This window comes from Tamandua tetradactyla, chromosome 8, assembly GCF_023851605.1.
Source record: "Tamandua tetradactyla isolate mTamTet1 chromosome 8, mTamTet1.pri, whole genome shotgun sequence".
In the NCBI taxonomy this organism is placed as follows: Eukaryota; Metazoa; Chordata; class Mammalia; order Pilosa; family Myrmecophagidae; genus Tamandua; species Tamandua tetradactyla.
In genome coordinates this window covers 22,077,977-22,092,865 of record NC_135334.1, presented here as the reverse complement: position 1 = coordinate 22,092,865, position 14,889 = coordinate 22,077,977, and the positions used below count along the sequence as shown (strand labels likewise).

The 14,889-nt window shown below is 54.5% G+C and overlaps 1 protein-coding gene across 10 annotated transcripts in view; it reads left to right on the top strand.

The window, feature by feature from the left end:
- The first annotated feature begins 2,841 nt into the window (after positions 1–2,841).
- PHLDB1 (pleckstrin homology like domain family B member 1) overlaps positions 2,842–14,889 on the top strand; it is a 45,135-nt gene continuing 33,087 nt past the window's right edge. For 2 of the 10 annotated variants that reach the window (XM_077112733.1, XM_077112732.1), the window contains exons 1-4: positions 5,233–5,435; positions 8,221–8,305; positions 8,993–9,116; positions 10,111–10,281. In XM_077112733.1, coding sequence (XP_076968848.1) covers positions 5,389–5,435; positions 8,221–8,305; positions 8,993–9,116; positions 10,111–10,281 — 427 coding nt within the window. In that variant the 5' untranslated portion in view covers positions 5,233–5,388. Of the gene's footprint in view, positions 2,937–4,896; positions 5,436–8,220; positions 8,306–8,992; positions 9,117–10,110; positions 10,282–14,704; positions 14,817–14,889 lie in introns of those variants that run through there. The other 8 variants (XM_077112729.1, XM_077112736.1, XM_077112727.1 and 5 more) reach the window with 8 other exon arrangements.

Genomic DNA, 14,889 nt, shown 5'->3' with positions numbered 1-14,889 from the left:
GGAAATGTTTCCAAACCAGGCTATTTTCTTTTCTCCCACAAACAAGAGGCCAAGCTACCAAGCAGTATTTAATATCATGGGCCACTCCCTCCTCCCCTGCCCCACAAAACAGGAAAAGTGTTTTGCCCTGCTGTTCATAGGGCAGGGGCTAAAGAGTTATGTAGGACTTAGTCCAATTCCGGAAACCTTAACATAAACATAATCTGTAGTCTGGCTGATTACTAAACCAGGAGAGGGGCTGTTAACAAAAATGGTAATGGTGGTGGTACAACATTGTGAATGTAATTAATACCACTAAATTGTACACTTGAAAATGGTTACCACAATTTTTTTTAATAGCATTACAAGGCAATTGGAAATGGAAATGGGTCCTGTTTCCTATTCTTTTGCCCAAATGGATGTCTGTTCTTTTCAGCTCTTAGGTCCTGAGCCACGGGGGTAGACAAGACCCATCTGTCCTCAAATTTACCGCTCATTTAAACACAGCTTTGGGTGGAGGTATGGATTGTGCGATTTCTAAGACAAGTTGAAAAGACAGCTTCTGCTCCCTTGCAGTTGCTGAAGCAAGGTTTGAACTTTTTTCCCAAGTTGGATGCAGCAAGGAATTACTTGGCATCGTTGCTGCCTCCACACCTACACTAATGATGCCCGAGTCCAGGAGCCAAAGAGGCCCAAGAGGGATAGCTTTCTGGGAGCGTGTTTAGCTACAGGGATTGCTTGCTATATGAGCAATAGTCACCTTTTTCTGGTCTGGGAGGAGTACAATTTGAGTGGAAGGACAGAAGTGAGAAATGTGCCAAGACAAAGGCAGGGGGTATGTGGAAATCTACTCACATTCATAGTCAAGGGTAGAGGACCTTAAAAAAATCCACTCTTCCACACCCAGTCTTTGCCTTCTCCCCCTGCTTTCACTTTGGAAAGTCTGAAGCATGCCTGGAAAGCTGTTTTCTGCTTTCTCCCCCTCTCTTCCTCCCCCTTGCTTGAGCTTCCAGCTGCTCGACCTCTTGCATAACTGTGAGAGAGCACTGAGTTTTTTGATGGGCTCCAGATGTGATGGGGTGGGGGTGGGTGGGGGCAGTAGGTCTTTTAGTCCCCTGGGTGCTCCAACTGTGGGAACATAGAGCCCCGACACATCAGGAGAGGACACTGCACAGAGCCTTTGTCATGGGGTCAGCTGGTCCCTGGGTTGGGAAGACAGAAGCTGGGTGCTGTTTGAACCCCTTTACCTCAGCATCAGCTGCCTCCGTGGCAGGCTTGATTATCCCCTGAAATTTTTCCTGACTAAGAAGGTAGAGAGGAGCTGGAAGTTGTGGAACAGATTTGTATGAAAATACTCTGAGATACCCCAATCAGGGCCTCCCCCCTCAAGTGCTGGAATTTGGCACATAGGATACAACAGTTTGTTTTACTAGAATAGCCTGAAAATTACTGTTGTGGTCTGCCTTAAAGGGTGGCCAGAATTAAAATACGTTCATAAGCCTCAAACAGTATGAAGAGAGGATGAGTAAGAGACTGTTTTCCCCTAAATCCTGTGATCTCCAGGCACAGACAGGGTATGTTGGAGTCTGATCAATCTATTAGCTTCAACAAGTAGCAGCAAACAATGCCCTCTCCCTTCCCCCTTCTTGCCCATTGCCTGCCTCTGGTCGGCTCCAGCCTCCAGCAGCGCAGGCGTGGGGGGGGGGGGGGGGGCCTTGCTTTATGCTGGCCCTGTCAATGAGTGACCAGGGATTCCAGTAGTTCAGCCTCCTGCTGTTCCTGGGTTAGGGAGAGAGGGCATAAGTTAAAGCCACTGAGTCAGAACATCAATTGTCCATCCGGAAGAAGATAAATTACTTTCTGCTCTCCACCCCAGTTGGAACTTCTCCCAGTCTTGGGGTCTTCCTGCTCCTTCCTTAAATGAAGAAGTTTCAGGGGTCCCTCTAGAGCAGGTTAAAGAGGACCTGAGTAGTCGAATTCAGCTCCGTAGGGCCTCCGCACCCAGTCTCCCAAGGGGCAAGAGCTGGCTTTGCAAGGTAAGGATCCGTGGTTAGCATTGGATTCCGGGTGGGGGTTGAAATGGAAAATGATTTCAACCAGGCTCAATTTTTAGGCTGGGTTTTAGTCCCCTCTTTTCTTCTTTATTAACCCCCATTCTTACAGATATCCAAACTGCTGTATGATGGTGTGCTCAACCGTATGTCCATAGGCTGCCTCCCACATCCCAATCTGTAAACCAGCAGGTCTTTGGTGGAGGTGGGACTACAAGAAGGCATCCATCCAGCTTTCCTGGGCATTACAGTTTTCGTGGTATTTTGACATGACTTCCTATACATACTTACCCTCAGGAAAATCTGGGAAGTCTTGTGTGTAGGATTACCAACCCCATTTACAGCTCTTAATGGTAGGGCTTGGAATAGGGTGAGAAGGATGACAGAGGTCCCTCAGTTGAGCTATTCTGAAGGAGATGGTTGAGAAGAGCATGTTGTAGGGACTGCAGGAGGGTTCCCTGCAGAGTTGATAGAGGATTCAAGCATGTAAATTAAAAAAAAAAGGTAGAGGCTATCAAAAACACTTTCTTCGAAGAGCGTAAAAGCTGGGGGTGGAAGGTGGTCTAGGAGAGTCCTAAGGAGAGGCCGGAGTGGGGGGTGGCAGTGGAAAGCCCAGCTGCAGAGACGAACAAAGCAGGCGCTGTGCGGTGGGGGGAGGTGCTGTTATGGGAAAGGGTGGGTGGTGGGACCTTGGGCTCCAGCCCCACAAGGGCGTCTTCTCTAGCTGGCCAAGCCAACGGGACGGGGAACGGGGGCGGGGACTAGCGGGGGGTGGGGTGGGGGCGGGACAGGCTCACTCGGCTCCTCAGCGGGCTCCCAGGGAAAAGCAACAGTGTCCTTTGAGCTTTTTGGCCGCGGCGGCCGAGACCAGCAAAGGGACCGGCGCCTCCTCCCTCCCGCCTGGAGGTAAGGGCTCCTTCGCGTTGTGACTGGTAGTGGGTAAGGGGAAGGTCCAGGGCCTGGTGGGAGCCCCTGATCAGCTTTGACCTAGGGAAGCCGGAAGAAACCCATGGAGGAGGAGAGGCGCCCCAGGTGAGTGCGTGGGACGAAAGGGGCTTTACCCGGGTCTGCTCCCAGATTTCCTGCGAGGTGCTTGCTTTTGCCTTCCATGCGCAGCGGGCACCGCCGCCAGAGGGGGCTCTCGCGCTCTCCCCCGGGAGGGACGCGGATCCTCGCCCCAGCGAGACTCTCGGCGGCACGCTCGCACCCCTCCTGGGCTCCAGCGGCCAGGCGGACACTCACCGGGTCTCCTCCTCTTGCTCCCCACATCTCTCCCTCTCCCGCTGACCCGATAACTGAGAGCTCCGAAGGGAAAGGGGATCCCCCAGGCACGTCTCCACTCCTGTCCCCCGCCGGGCCGGGATGATGCGCCAGGAAAGAATGCAGAGTCCTCGGTCGGAGGCATGCTTGTCGGGGAGGAACCCTGGGGTGGGGGTGGGGGGCGGTCCTGGAGCTGGGAGGAACATCTGGGGCCACTTACGGCCCCCATGGCCTCGCGTCTTTCAGAGAGTGCGTGAGGCGGGATGAGAGAACCTAGAGGAGTGAGTCCCAGGCGCCACGCCCGCGCCGTGCGGAGCCGAATGCCTTGCGGGGTTCCCCTGAGCCAAGTCAGAGGGTTTCCCCCGGGAAAGGGAAGTCGGGGCAGGCGGGCGGCGGCGAAACTTCGGGGTTTCTGAGGCTTCACAGAGGCTGAGGCAGGAGCGTGCGGGACTTCGTCAGGCGGGGGACCCAGGGCACCGGGGCGGGGCTGCATTCTGGGCCCGTTAGCTCAGCGGTCCCGGAAGCTCCCGGAGGCTGACTCATCGCACCGCGGACTCCCCCCACCCACCCCGTCACACACACAACCCAACACACACACGTGTCAGGTATGCCACACGGTAGACACGCACGGCATCCCTCTGCATCACCCATGCACTCCCTCACAACGCATCCATACATCATCCCTGACACACCACCACGCGTTACACTGTGAAACCTGACACACACATCTACGCCTCAACGCACACGCCACACTCTTCAAACGCTTCACTCGCACGAGGCTCCCTTTATACAAGCAGCCCGCCACTCACACATGCACATCTGCCCTCACATAGTCCCCTCTTCACACACGCAGCCTCCCACCCACTCCCACTCGCAATCCATTACACACGTGAGCCTCACATGCACACAACCGTTCACACACGCACCCCCTTGCTCACATATTTAAACGCCTCTGCTTACACAAGCACACGCGCCTCACCCACCCACCTCCACCCCCGCTCACACACGCAGTGCCCCCTCACACCCGTACCCTCCCTGTCATTAGTAACCCCATCCCGCAGCTGTCCCGCAGGGAGCGGGCGGTGTCTGTGGGGCCACCCCCCTTTCTCCGACTGGGCAAACAAGCAGCTCCTTCTCCATGCCCCACCAAAGAAAGGCCGCTTGTCCGGCCGACCCAGGCGGGTGCAGCGGCTGCGGCTGGCGGCCCAACACTACGGCCTTGTCCTGCCCTGGCGGCCCTGGGAAGGGACAGGCCAAGGGGGTGGTGAAGGGCCTCACCCTTGCGGAAATCCCACTCCACTCCAGCTGACTTCAACGAAGCGCACCTTTCAGTACAATTCCCACCCCCACCCCCGTCCCCGCCAATAAAAAAAAATAACCCCCAAGCTATACTTATGTCTCTCTTTCCAGTTCTCTAGCCTCTCTAGATGCTCTCGGGACCCATGCAGACTTTCTCCAACTCCAGGGTCCCTGGTCTGCCTTCAGTCTCCCTCCTTTTCCTTCAACTCCCCCATCTTCTGCCCCTCGGTTTCCCCTTCCATTGCCCGCAGTACCCACTGTTTCTGCGCTGGTCTCCCTCTTAGTCTATCGTCCCATCCACCTGAGGTCCTCTCAGCCCTTAGTCTCTCCCCTCTCCATCTTCTTTTTTTTTTCCTTTTTTGATGGGGGTGGGGGGTGGGGAAGGAGTGCAGGGGCCGGGATCGAACCTTCTCAACGCAGGCAAGCATTCTACCACTGAACAACCCGCCCATCTTCTTTGTCCTCTCATCTCCCCACCCCTGTTTTTCAGTCTCCCCCCAAACTCTGCATTCTTCCCTCCAAATTCTTGCGCACCCCCTCTCCAGGTCCATCCCTCCGTAGACCCCATTTCTCTCGGCCTCCTCTTCCTCCTCCTAAAGTTCAATCCTCCCCCGGGCCCTGGGCGCCCCGCCCGGCCCCGGCGTCCCGCCCACTGGGTTCCCAGCCTCAGTTTCCTTCCCTTCCCGACTCCTTCCTCTGCCGGCTGCCCTTCCTACCCGGCGGATGTGCGCGGGAAAGGCGCCGGCGGGGGCGGGCGGAGAGGAACCCAGCCCGGCCCCTCAGGCCTCCGGCCCCAGCCATGCGAAGCCCGGCGCGAGGCCTCGGCTGGCTCCCACCCGGACGCAGGTGAGGGCCGGGGCGACCCGGCAGGCTCTAGCGGAGCGCAGGAGCGGCGGGGCCCTGGAGGGCCCGGCCGTTCACCTTGGGCTCCTTCAGTGCCTGTTGGGTACAGGGCTTTGGGGCCCTTCCCCAGGCCTCCCCCTACCTCTACCCTCACTCGGGGGCCCACAGTGGGCGGCCCCTACGGCGGAGGGGGGGAGGGCGGTGGCTTCCGCTGGACTTGGAGGCCGAAGGGACCCGGCCGGAGACGGTCAACCTCGGAGCCCCAGCCTCGCCTCACACCCTGGCCCTCCGGGTTTCACGTCAAATCCAGACACCAAGACTCTCCCACCCTCCATGCACCCGAGGGGCGCGTGGGCATCTGTGCGCGGGGGGCGGGAGGGGTCCCGAAGTCTGCGCTCGGGTCCCAGGGCCGAGATCCGGGACTGACCGCGGCGCTGAGCTTCCAGCGCAGCCGGAATCGCACCGCAGGGCCTTTTTTTGGCAGCGGTGCCCGGGCGGAGTTTCTCAGAAAGGCCCTGGGGCGGGGGTGGGAGCGGGTAATTACAGCCCGGGGAGTGGGTAGCTGCCCTCCCGCCGGAAGCGGGTCAGCGGGTGGGGGGCGCCCTGAGCAGCAGCTCCGCTTCGCTGCCCAGGCCTGGGGTGGGGTCCGGCGAAGGGGTGCCCCAAGGTGGCGGCTCTGTGGGCCGGACGGCAGCCCAGTTTTTTAAAGGACCTCCAGGGTGTTGAGTGAGCCCAGTGTCTCTTTCCACTTTACCTGGGACCACAGCTTCGCCCCTTAGAAACTCGACACCTTTTCTTATCTTCTCTGTCTCTCCCTACACCTCTCTCCTTATCTTTCCTTCTCTTCTCACCTCCTTATTCCCTTCTCTTCTCTCCTTTAATCTTTCTTGTTCCCCATCAACCTTATACTTTTACAAACTTGATCTCCACTTGAAGTTCTCTGGTGTAAATAAATAAGCACTTTAACAGCTGCCTTAGAGGGCGGTAGTAAGAATACTTCATCTGACAGATGACATGGAGCCCCAGGCAAATGAAATGATTTGCTTGAGGTCACACAGCTCATAATAATAACTGGCATTTTTATAATCCTTTGCACTTCACAGTGTCATTGAATGTAATATCTGAATCCCCAGATGATTTTTTTTTCAGTTAGGTTAATATGAGGTATAATTTATATACCTTAAAATCCACCCTGTTTAAGTGTGCAATTCAGTGATTTTTGGTACATTTATGAGTTGTGCAACCATGATCACAATTCAATTTGAGAACATTTCTATCACCTCAAAAAGAAATCTTGTGCCTGTTTAGTCACTCCCCATTCCTACACCAGCCCTAGGCAACACTGAGACAACTTTTTTTTCATCATTATTCCAGTTTTATAGAAGATGCTCAGAGAAGTTAAGTAACTAGATCTAGCTAATAAATAATATAGTCAGGGTTAGAATTCAAGGCTTTTGCCACCCAGCCTAAAGCTCCTTCTAGTATTACCCCCTCTTCTACATAAACTCCTCCTCTTCTACCCTGAGTAGAGAGAGGCAGTACAGCAATCTCTGATTCTGGAAATTCTTCCCCACCACGGCCAGGGGCAGTGCCAGGACTTCCCTGTTCCCAGGCAGTCTTGGGGTGGGTCCCTGGCCCTGTTCCGGCTTCTCTTCTGCAGCTTGGGTGGAAATGTTGACAAAAATGATGCCGTCCGGGCCCAGAAGGGTGGAACTGGGAGGGTAAAATTAGTAACTCCGTGGCAACTTCATGACACTTCCAGGGTCGGACACTCCGTGGAATCCTAGCTCCTACCCCCATTTCCTCTCCAAGTCACCTAGTAAGTGGCTAGAACAGAAAGGTGGAAGTAAACACAGCTTTCCTGGGTCTCCCTCCATATCCTCAGCTCACTCTTCACAGTTTTCCCCAGGAACATTTCAGCAGCAAATGGGAAGTTTTTGGCCATTGCAAGTTTGGCAAAGAGATGGGCATGTAGGCACACATTAGTACACAAAGCGCCTCCCATACATTCCATATGCTTTTGAGGTACTTAAGATGCGAACCAGAGAAAGAGGTTGGATGGGGAGATTTCAAGTGCTGGTTCTGGAATCTATTTCCCCCCTGGTTCTGAGGAACTAAGCCTACTACAGCATCAGGTCAGGTTAAGAACCCAAGAGTCCTATATTCGCGGTATTATTTACCACTGAGTTTTTTTAGCTGAATGCATTGGGGTAAGTTTGCTCTCTGGAAAAGAGAGGGTGCAGGAATTGAGATAAAGAGATGATAGGAATGCCTAATTTCCCTGTTCTGTCTCCTTTAAGAAAACATCCTATTGAGACCCCTGGGAAAAGAGACAAAAGGAGAAGAGGAGAGAGAAGGGTTGAGAGAGGGAGCTCCAGTTTCAGCCCTGCCACCCACCTGGGAGCCCTCTGGTTACCAGTGTCGATTCTGCTTCTCCTACCAAAGTAGACTTCCCCCACCTTGCTTAAGGCTCCAGACGTCTGAGGGTCTTCAGGCTGCCAAGACCTGGGTTCTAGGTACCATAGGGCAGGAAAGCACAGAAGTACAGATTGAGCCATATAGAGATTTTGTGCTTAGGGTGGCAAGAGCCTGGATGGGTGTGGCGTAGTGTAGTATCCTTGCTGTGGCTGACTAGGACCTTGCATCACCTTGCACTTGGGACACCCCTTAAATGCCCCCATAAGGGTGCTGGTAATGATGGTGACCACTACTAACTCTGATACAGAGCTCACTCCTTCTCCCTTTCTGCTCTCCTCCCCTCTTGACCTGCTTTCTGCTGTGTCCCCAGGAATTCTGGAGCCCCAGGCAGGACCATGGATGCTCTCAACAGGAACCAGGTAGGGCCTGGACGTAAGACCCAGGCCATGGTGCAGGTGAGTGGGGTTGGGACCAGGGCAGGGAGGGTGTACACAGAGAGGGCAGCAGTGGGTTCTGGCAACTGGTGAGGATGGATTTGACTCTTCAACACACTAGGATTCCAACAAAGTATGAAAGCAGCAGTTCTGCTCCTCTCTGCCCTTCCCCATGTCCCAGGTCTATTAATAGTTTGGTCTGTATCTGAATCAGGTTAATTGGTTCACCCAGAAAATACCTTCTGAAAGTCAGGAAGCAGTTCACAGATTGACCCAGGGCTGCAGCACTCTCCTCCATCCAGGGCTTCATGCTCCCTTGTAATTTAGTTTAGCAGGGGCAAGCTGTGGCCAAGTGGATTGCCATGGACAATGCAGTAAACTGGATTGGCCCTCTTGTGCAGTACTCTTCTCCTTATCCAGCCCCACCCCACCCCCCACCTGCTAACTTTCTCCTTGTCTCTGTCTTAATAGACAAAAGGGACAGTTAAGCCAAAACTTGAGATAAATCCAGAGGGACCAGTTAGTGGCCTAGATTCAGATCTAATTATTATTCAGTGGAATGTGGCCATGTGCTAAGCCTTGCAACACCTTAGAGTCCTTTGGAGAGGGGCAAGGGCTGGAGCAGGTGCTGGTGTGCCTGGACTAAGGTAGCGAGGTGCTCGTCTGAAGTCCCTCATGATGCTCATCCCCCACCTTTACTACCTGAAGAAAGGACCCTTGGACCTGATCGAGACTGGCAAAGGCCTGAAAGTGCAAACAGACAAGCCCCATCTAGTGAGCCTGGGCAGTGGGCGACTCAGCACGGCCATTACCCTCCTGCCGCTGGAGGAAGGTGAGTCTGGATAGGGTGTCCCACCTGCTACCCCTTGATCCTTATAGGCATTCCTGCCCTAGAGTCCAGGCTCTTGCACGTCTTGGGATCCTTCTGTACATGGGCAATGTTCACCTCCCCCAAATGGGAGCCAGTTGAGTAGCTTGCTTCCCTGGCCTCTGCCTCACCAGATTTCTTTAGTAGATAATCTGGCTCCATGACTGGGATTAAAAATCAATTTAGAAGCAAGAAGGAGAATGCAGAGAGAACTAGGAGAGCATATTGCTCTTAGCAATCAGGGTGTCCAGGAAAAAGGAGGCCCCACTCCAAGGCAGTGCTTGGCATGGGAAAAGGTAGCAGTAGAGAATGGAGGGATGACAGTCAGAGCAGGCCTCCCAAGATAAGGCTGGGGCATAGCCCCCTTCACCTTTCATCTTCTGCTCTCCCTCTCTCCTCTCCTGGCTGCACTTGTTGCCTGGGTGATGCTACATTCCCCAAATTCTCCAAATACCAGTCTTGGAGGGGAGAGGGAGGGTTCTGCCAGTGGGGAGGGCTGCTCTTGCAGAAGCAGAAAGGGGAGAGGCTACCCTGAAGGCAGAGGGAGTGAGGGAGTAGAGGGGTTGCAGGGGGCAGAAGGGAGAGAGAGAAAAAAGAGAGGAAGAGTTAGAAGAAATGAGATGGGAGTTGGAGAAAAGAAAAGGACTTAAGGAGTGAAAGGAAGACTAAGATAAGCTCTGCAGAAAAGATGTCTTTCTCTACATCATGCAGAATCTGGATCCTACTGTGTCCCCTGGGCTTCCCCATGTGTGGGACAGAGTTTTCTTTGCCTAAGAAGAGCTGCTGCCACTTGCTGCCTGGACCAGGCATGCCTGCTCAATAGGGGTGACCAGTGGTAGGCAGTACTTCATCCTGGAGTAGGAGGAGTTGGAAGTATACTTCCATTGAGCCCTCCTTGCCCTGTCCCTGTCTTCTCGGCCTGGGCGACCCTCTGACTCAGTGTGTCTCCTGTCTCCAGGGAGGACGGTGATTGGCTCTGCAGCCAGGGATATCTCCCTGCAGGGTCCAGGCCTGGCTCCAGAGCACTGCTACATCGAAAACCTGCGGGGCACCCTCACCCTCTACCCTTGTGGCAATGCCTGTACCATTGATGGGCTCCCGGTCCGGCAGCCCACCCGGCTCACTCAGGGTAAGGTTTGAAGTCCGCAAATGGAGGAGGCCTCTGTTTAGAAACGTGTGCATTTTGGGGGTATAGGGGAAGCCTACTGTGGTGGTAGTCATGGTAAATGTGGCCATATTGGAGATGGAGGTGCTCACTTGCATCTGGATGTGCCTAAACCACATCCCCAACCCCTCCAACATCCAGACCTGGCTTCACCTGCTTTTCACCCCCACCCTGCCTCCCCACACTGTGGGAAGAGGAGAGGTTCTGATTCCTGCTATCGAAGGGCGTGGGGAGTGGTATAATGGTGGTTGGTGGAGGTTGGTCAGAGCAGCAATAAGCTGCCAAGAGTGAGCTGTTTTTAAAAACTGTGGGGGTGGGGAAGAGGACAATGCCCCAAGAGGGCTAGGGCCAGGACAAAATCTTATGTCAAAACCTGCTGTCATGGCCCTCTTGTCTCAATGCTGTTGATAGCAGCTCTTGGTCATAAATGTGGTCACCACCTGTTTCCCAAAGCCACAGGCCATTATTTTCCATAAGGTAGTTCTAAAAACTGGGCCTTTTAGTTACTATGGTTACGAGGCAAGCAAAGCGTTGTCCCAGGTGGTACCTTGACAGACCAGGTGTGTTCGCCCTGGAAACAGGGTTCTGGGCACCAGTACTGTACAGTGAATTGTCAGAATTGGGGCATGGGAAGAGCAGATTCGGGGAGGGGCTAGGTGGGGTTAAACATGAGGATGGGAGCTTTGAGCTCAGCCTGGCTCTGAGCTGGAGGCCCAAGGTTGTGACATTGTTTTCTGGGGACTCCCGCTGTCTGGGAGTTCCTTTGAAGTGGCAATCTCCACCTCCCTCCCCCGTGGCAGGGGCTTGGAGGCATGGGGGGCCGGGTTCACACATCTTAGGGCCCTTAAATGCCACTCCCTTCACAGCTGACCCCGGAGACCACTTCTTTCTCCCTGCCTGGTTGTGGAAGGGGGCTACTGACATCTGGGAGGCGGGTCTAACAGCGCAGCAGGAAGGCTCTTGCCTTTCCCAGGACTTCAAGTCTCTGACTCTGGGTCAAAAGAGGGACCACTGAAAACTGGGACCTTGGCTGGGATGCCATCTGGTTCATGTCAGTCCTCCTCAATCCCAAAGAAAGCATCTTCCCCAAGATTTGAGTGAGTGGAGGTAAAACCAGTAGAACAGCAAGGAGAGGCAGGGGCAAAGTTCAAAGAAGGCTGGAGAAAAAGCCTAGCCTTAGCCCTCCCCCGTCCCAATCATGTCATGGGTGAGAACATTCTTAGCCCAAGGGTTGTATACAGTGTGTAGAAACTGATGTTCTGCATGCCTCTCATGTCCAGTCGGAGAAGACTGGAAGTGCATCCTTTAGCTCATGAGGAGAGGAGAGGGAAGGCCTGGAGCCAAGATGGAATTCATAGGCATTTCCTGTGGCTCCAGTGACCCCCAGCTCTTCCCCAGCAAGAAGCCCACCTTGCCAAGTATGTACCCTCCCACTTCTTCTGACCCTGAACCCCCTTCCCTTTTACTCCCCACCACCCCCAAAGCCTTCTTGTCTGGACTTGCCTGTCCCAGAAGCTTGGCTGCCTGGGGAGGGGTGGGCACAGGCACAAAGGAGCGGGTGTTCTCTCCAGCCCTCCCCTCCCCTGGGCTCCACGAGCTGAGGGTTTCCTTGTCTCATCTCTGGAGCGAGGCACCAAGCCCAGCCCTGCCTGGCCCCACTCCGGACATTCTTGGGAGTGCGTTTCCCTGGAAACTGGGTGGCTCACGGGCGCGTGTGCTATCTCTGTGTGTATGCATAACTGGAGTGTGTTTATGCATCTCCGGATGTGTTTGTGACTCTGAGCTTGTGTATCTCTCTGTTTGTGTCTTTCCATGTGTTTATAGATCAGCATGTTCAAGTGGGAGGGCAGGGGTAAACTCAGGACTATTAGTACCGGAAGGTCCGTGTGTGTGCGCCTATGTGTATATGAGAACTCATCGGCCACATGTCTATCCGTGGGCATACATACAAAGGATCATTTTCTCTGCCCTATTTCCCTAATCCCACATTGTAGAGGGAACCCCTCTGTTTGACAAATGGGAAGCTATCCTGGGAATAATATCCTGGGTGCATCATTCTGGGCACCATGTGCAGCCATAGGCAACTCAGAGGAGAACCTTCATGATCAGCAGAGATGGTGGTGACAGGCTCTTCTAGGAATATGCCTGGGCAGGGAGAGGGAGGAGGCAGGCAGAAAGCAGATGCTAACCTTTAGCCTAGAGCTATGGACCAGTGTGTGTGCCAGAAGATCCTGATTCTAACCCCTGGACCCAAGTACCTTGGCACATCCCATGGTGCCCTCTCTTCTCCAGAGCAAGAGTTGCTGGGAAAGGACAAGGAAGGGAGGCAGGATCCCAATCTGGGTCTGGGCTGCCCCACCCTGGGACCACAGCGCCAAACCACATAAAAGTTCCGGGAGGGGACTAAGCAGAGGAGGATCCAGAAAGCCACACACTCAGGGCCTGGGCGTCTAGACAGAAGGTCCCCATCTACACCCTTCCCTTGTCTCCATGGCTCCTTCACTCCCAAAACCTCTCATTGGTGGGTAGGGGCTTGTGTGAGAACCAACGGAGACTCCAGTACGACCGGGTACCAGGATTCTTGGGTTATCCGGCTGTTTCCCCCTGGGATCCAGGACATTGACCCTCTTCTTCTCTTACCCAATTATCAGTTATTCCTTCTGTAAATTGGGAGTGAAGCTCCCAGTCTTCCTAATGTAAGATTGATAAAGACCTTGACCAATAAAGCTCCAAGGAAGAGGAGAAGAGGTGAAGGGGAAGAAGGAAGGCTCTTAGCTTCCCACTCCCTTGTGTCTCCCTCCTGCCCCATTTCTCACTGGCGGGCATCCTCCACGTCTGTCTGTGTCGGTCCAGCTGGCTGTCAGAGTTTCCAGACTGATGAATCACTCTTCCTGAGATTTTTACAAAAAGGCTCTCCACCCCCTACATTTTGCATTTGACTCTATATGGTTTTTCCCTTTTCCTTCAGAAGGCAAATAGAATGTGTGTGCACATGTGAGTGTGTGAGTATGTGAGTGTGTGAACATGTAGTAAGGCAGTGTGCATAGGCTGGGGTAGGAGGATGTTCAGCAAGGGTGGAAATTTTGCCTGGATGTTTCTTATGAAGGTTGATTTTTTTTTATTTTAGTCTTTCCAGGAACCAGGTGAAAGTATTCTGTGCCTGAGTGAGTGTGTGATTAAGGGGGGGTTGGCACCTGTGGGGATGTGCCTGTTAGAATAGAGGCGTGTGAGAGACAGAGCATGTTTAACTGGGGTGTTTGTGTGACCCAGTGTGTGAGGTATTGTAAGTGCTTGTGTGTGTGTGAGAGGTATGTGGGGCTGAGTGAGTTGCTGAGCAGATACCTGTGTCTAAGAGAATGCTGTGTGTCCCAAAAAGTTCTGGTATCCAGGGGCTACGTCCATGAAATGAGAGTAACTCTTTGGAGCTGGGTGGTTAGGTACCCGCCTGGCTCATAACCTCAGCTGTCCCTGGGGGCTCCGAGGCAGGTGGCCCTGTTTCCCAAATGGGAAAGGTGGCTCCTTTTTTTTTAAGGGCAGTTTTTTGAGGGGAATGGGACCCCTTGCTGGGACTAGCACAACTGGAGGTTGTGACTGGGAGGAAGCAGCGTTGGTTTCTGGAGTCCCTGGGAGATAGGCTAGCTTGGAAGGGGCAGTGCCTTGTTCTGGCCCAGGTTGTAGGGTGTATTTGGGACTGGGGGCCAGAGAGGTGTTTAGGGTGGAGACAGGAGCTGGTTTCCATGTCTCCCACATTGTCCAGAGCCAGTTCCACCATGGCCTGAACTCCTAGCCGAGGGTGACCTTGTCACGAGGGCAGGCTGGGGGACAGAGCTGGACCTAGTGACCTAAGTTGGATCCCTGAGAGTTCCTCAAGTTCTCCTCTCCCTAAAATATGACCATGGAGGTTACTGAGTCCAACCTTATCCTGTAAAGAGGGAGTCTAAGGCCAGAGTATGTAATTGACCCAAGGTCACACAGCCAGTAGGGGCAGAGCTGGCCCCAACTCAAGCCTCCAGGTCCACTCACTTCTACCACAGAGGGCTCCAAGAGAGATCACACGCCTTGCCTTCTCACGACTGCCTCCCCATCCTCTGGCCTCTGTGTTTACCGCTCACGGTTCCCTAATACCACCTCTCTTGAACCTCTCCTCGGCTGCCCCACTTTCACCCCAGCCTCTGGCGCACAATCCCGAGCTGGCTTCCTCCTTCCATCCTGCCGCCCTGCCCCGCCCTCCCCATCCAGCGCCCCTCTCTTCTGCTCCATCACTTCCTCTTCCCCTCCTCCTCTCCTTTGTCCCTCCCTCCCTGGCTCCCTTCCCCGGTGGTGGTGGCCGGCCCCGCCCCTCCCCGGGCTGGCTTTGGCGGCGGCTCGCTACTGCTCGGAGCCAGGAGCCAGCGGTGGCGCGGAAGGTCGGCCCGCCCCCTCAAAGGCCCCGGGGCGGTCCGGGAACCTGGAGGGCCCCAGCTAGCGGAGGCGAGCTGGGCGGCGGTCCGCGGTGAGCGGTGAGTCCTCTGCAACGTGCGTGCAGAAGCTGGGCTGGGAGGGGTGTCCTGGGAGGGGGGTGGGTGAGCGCCG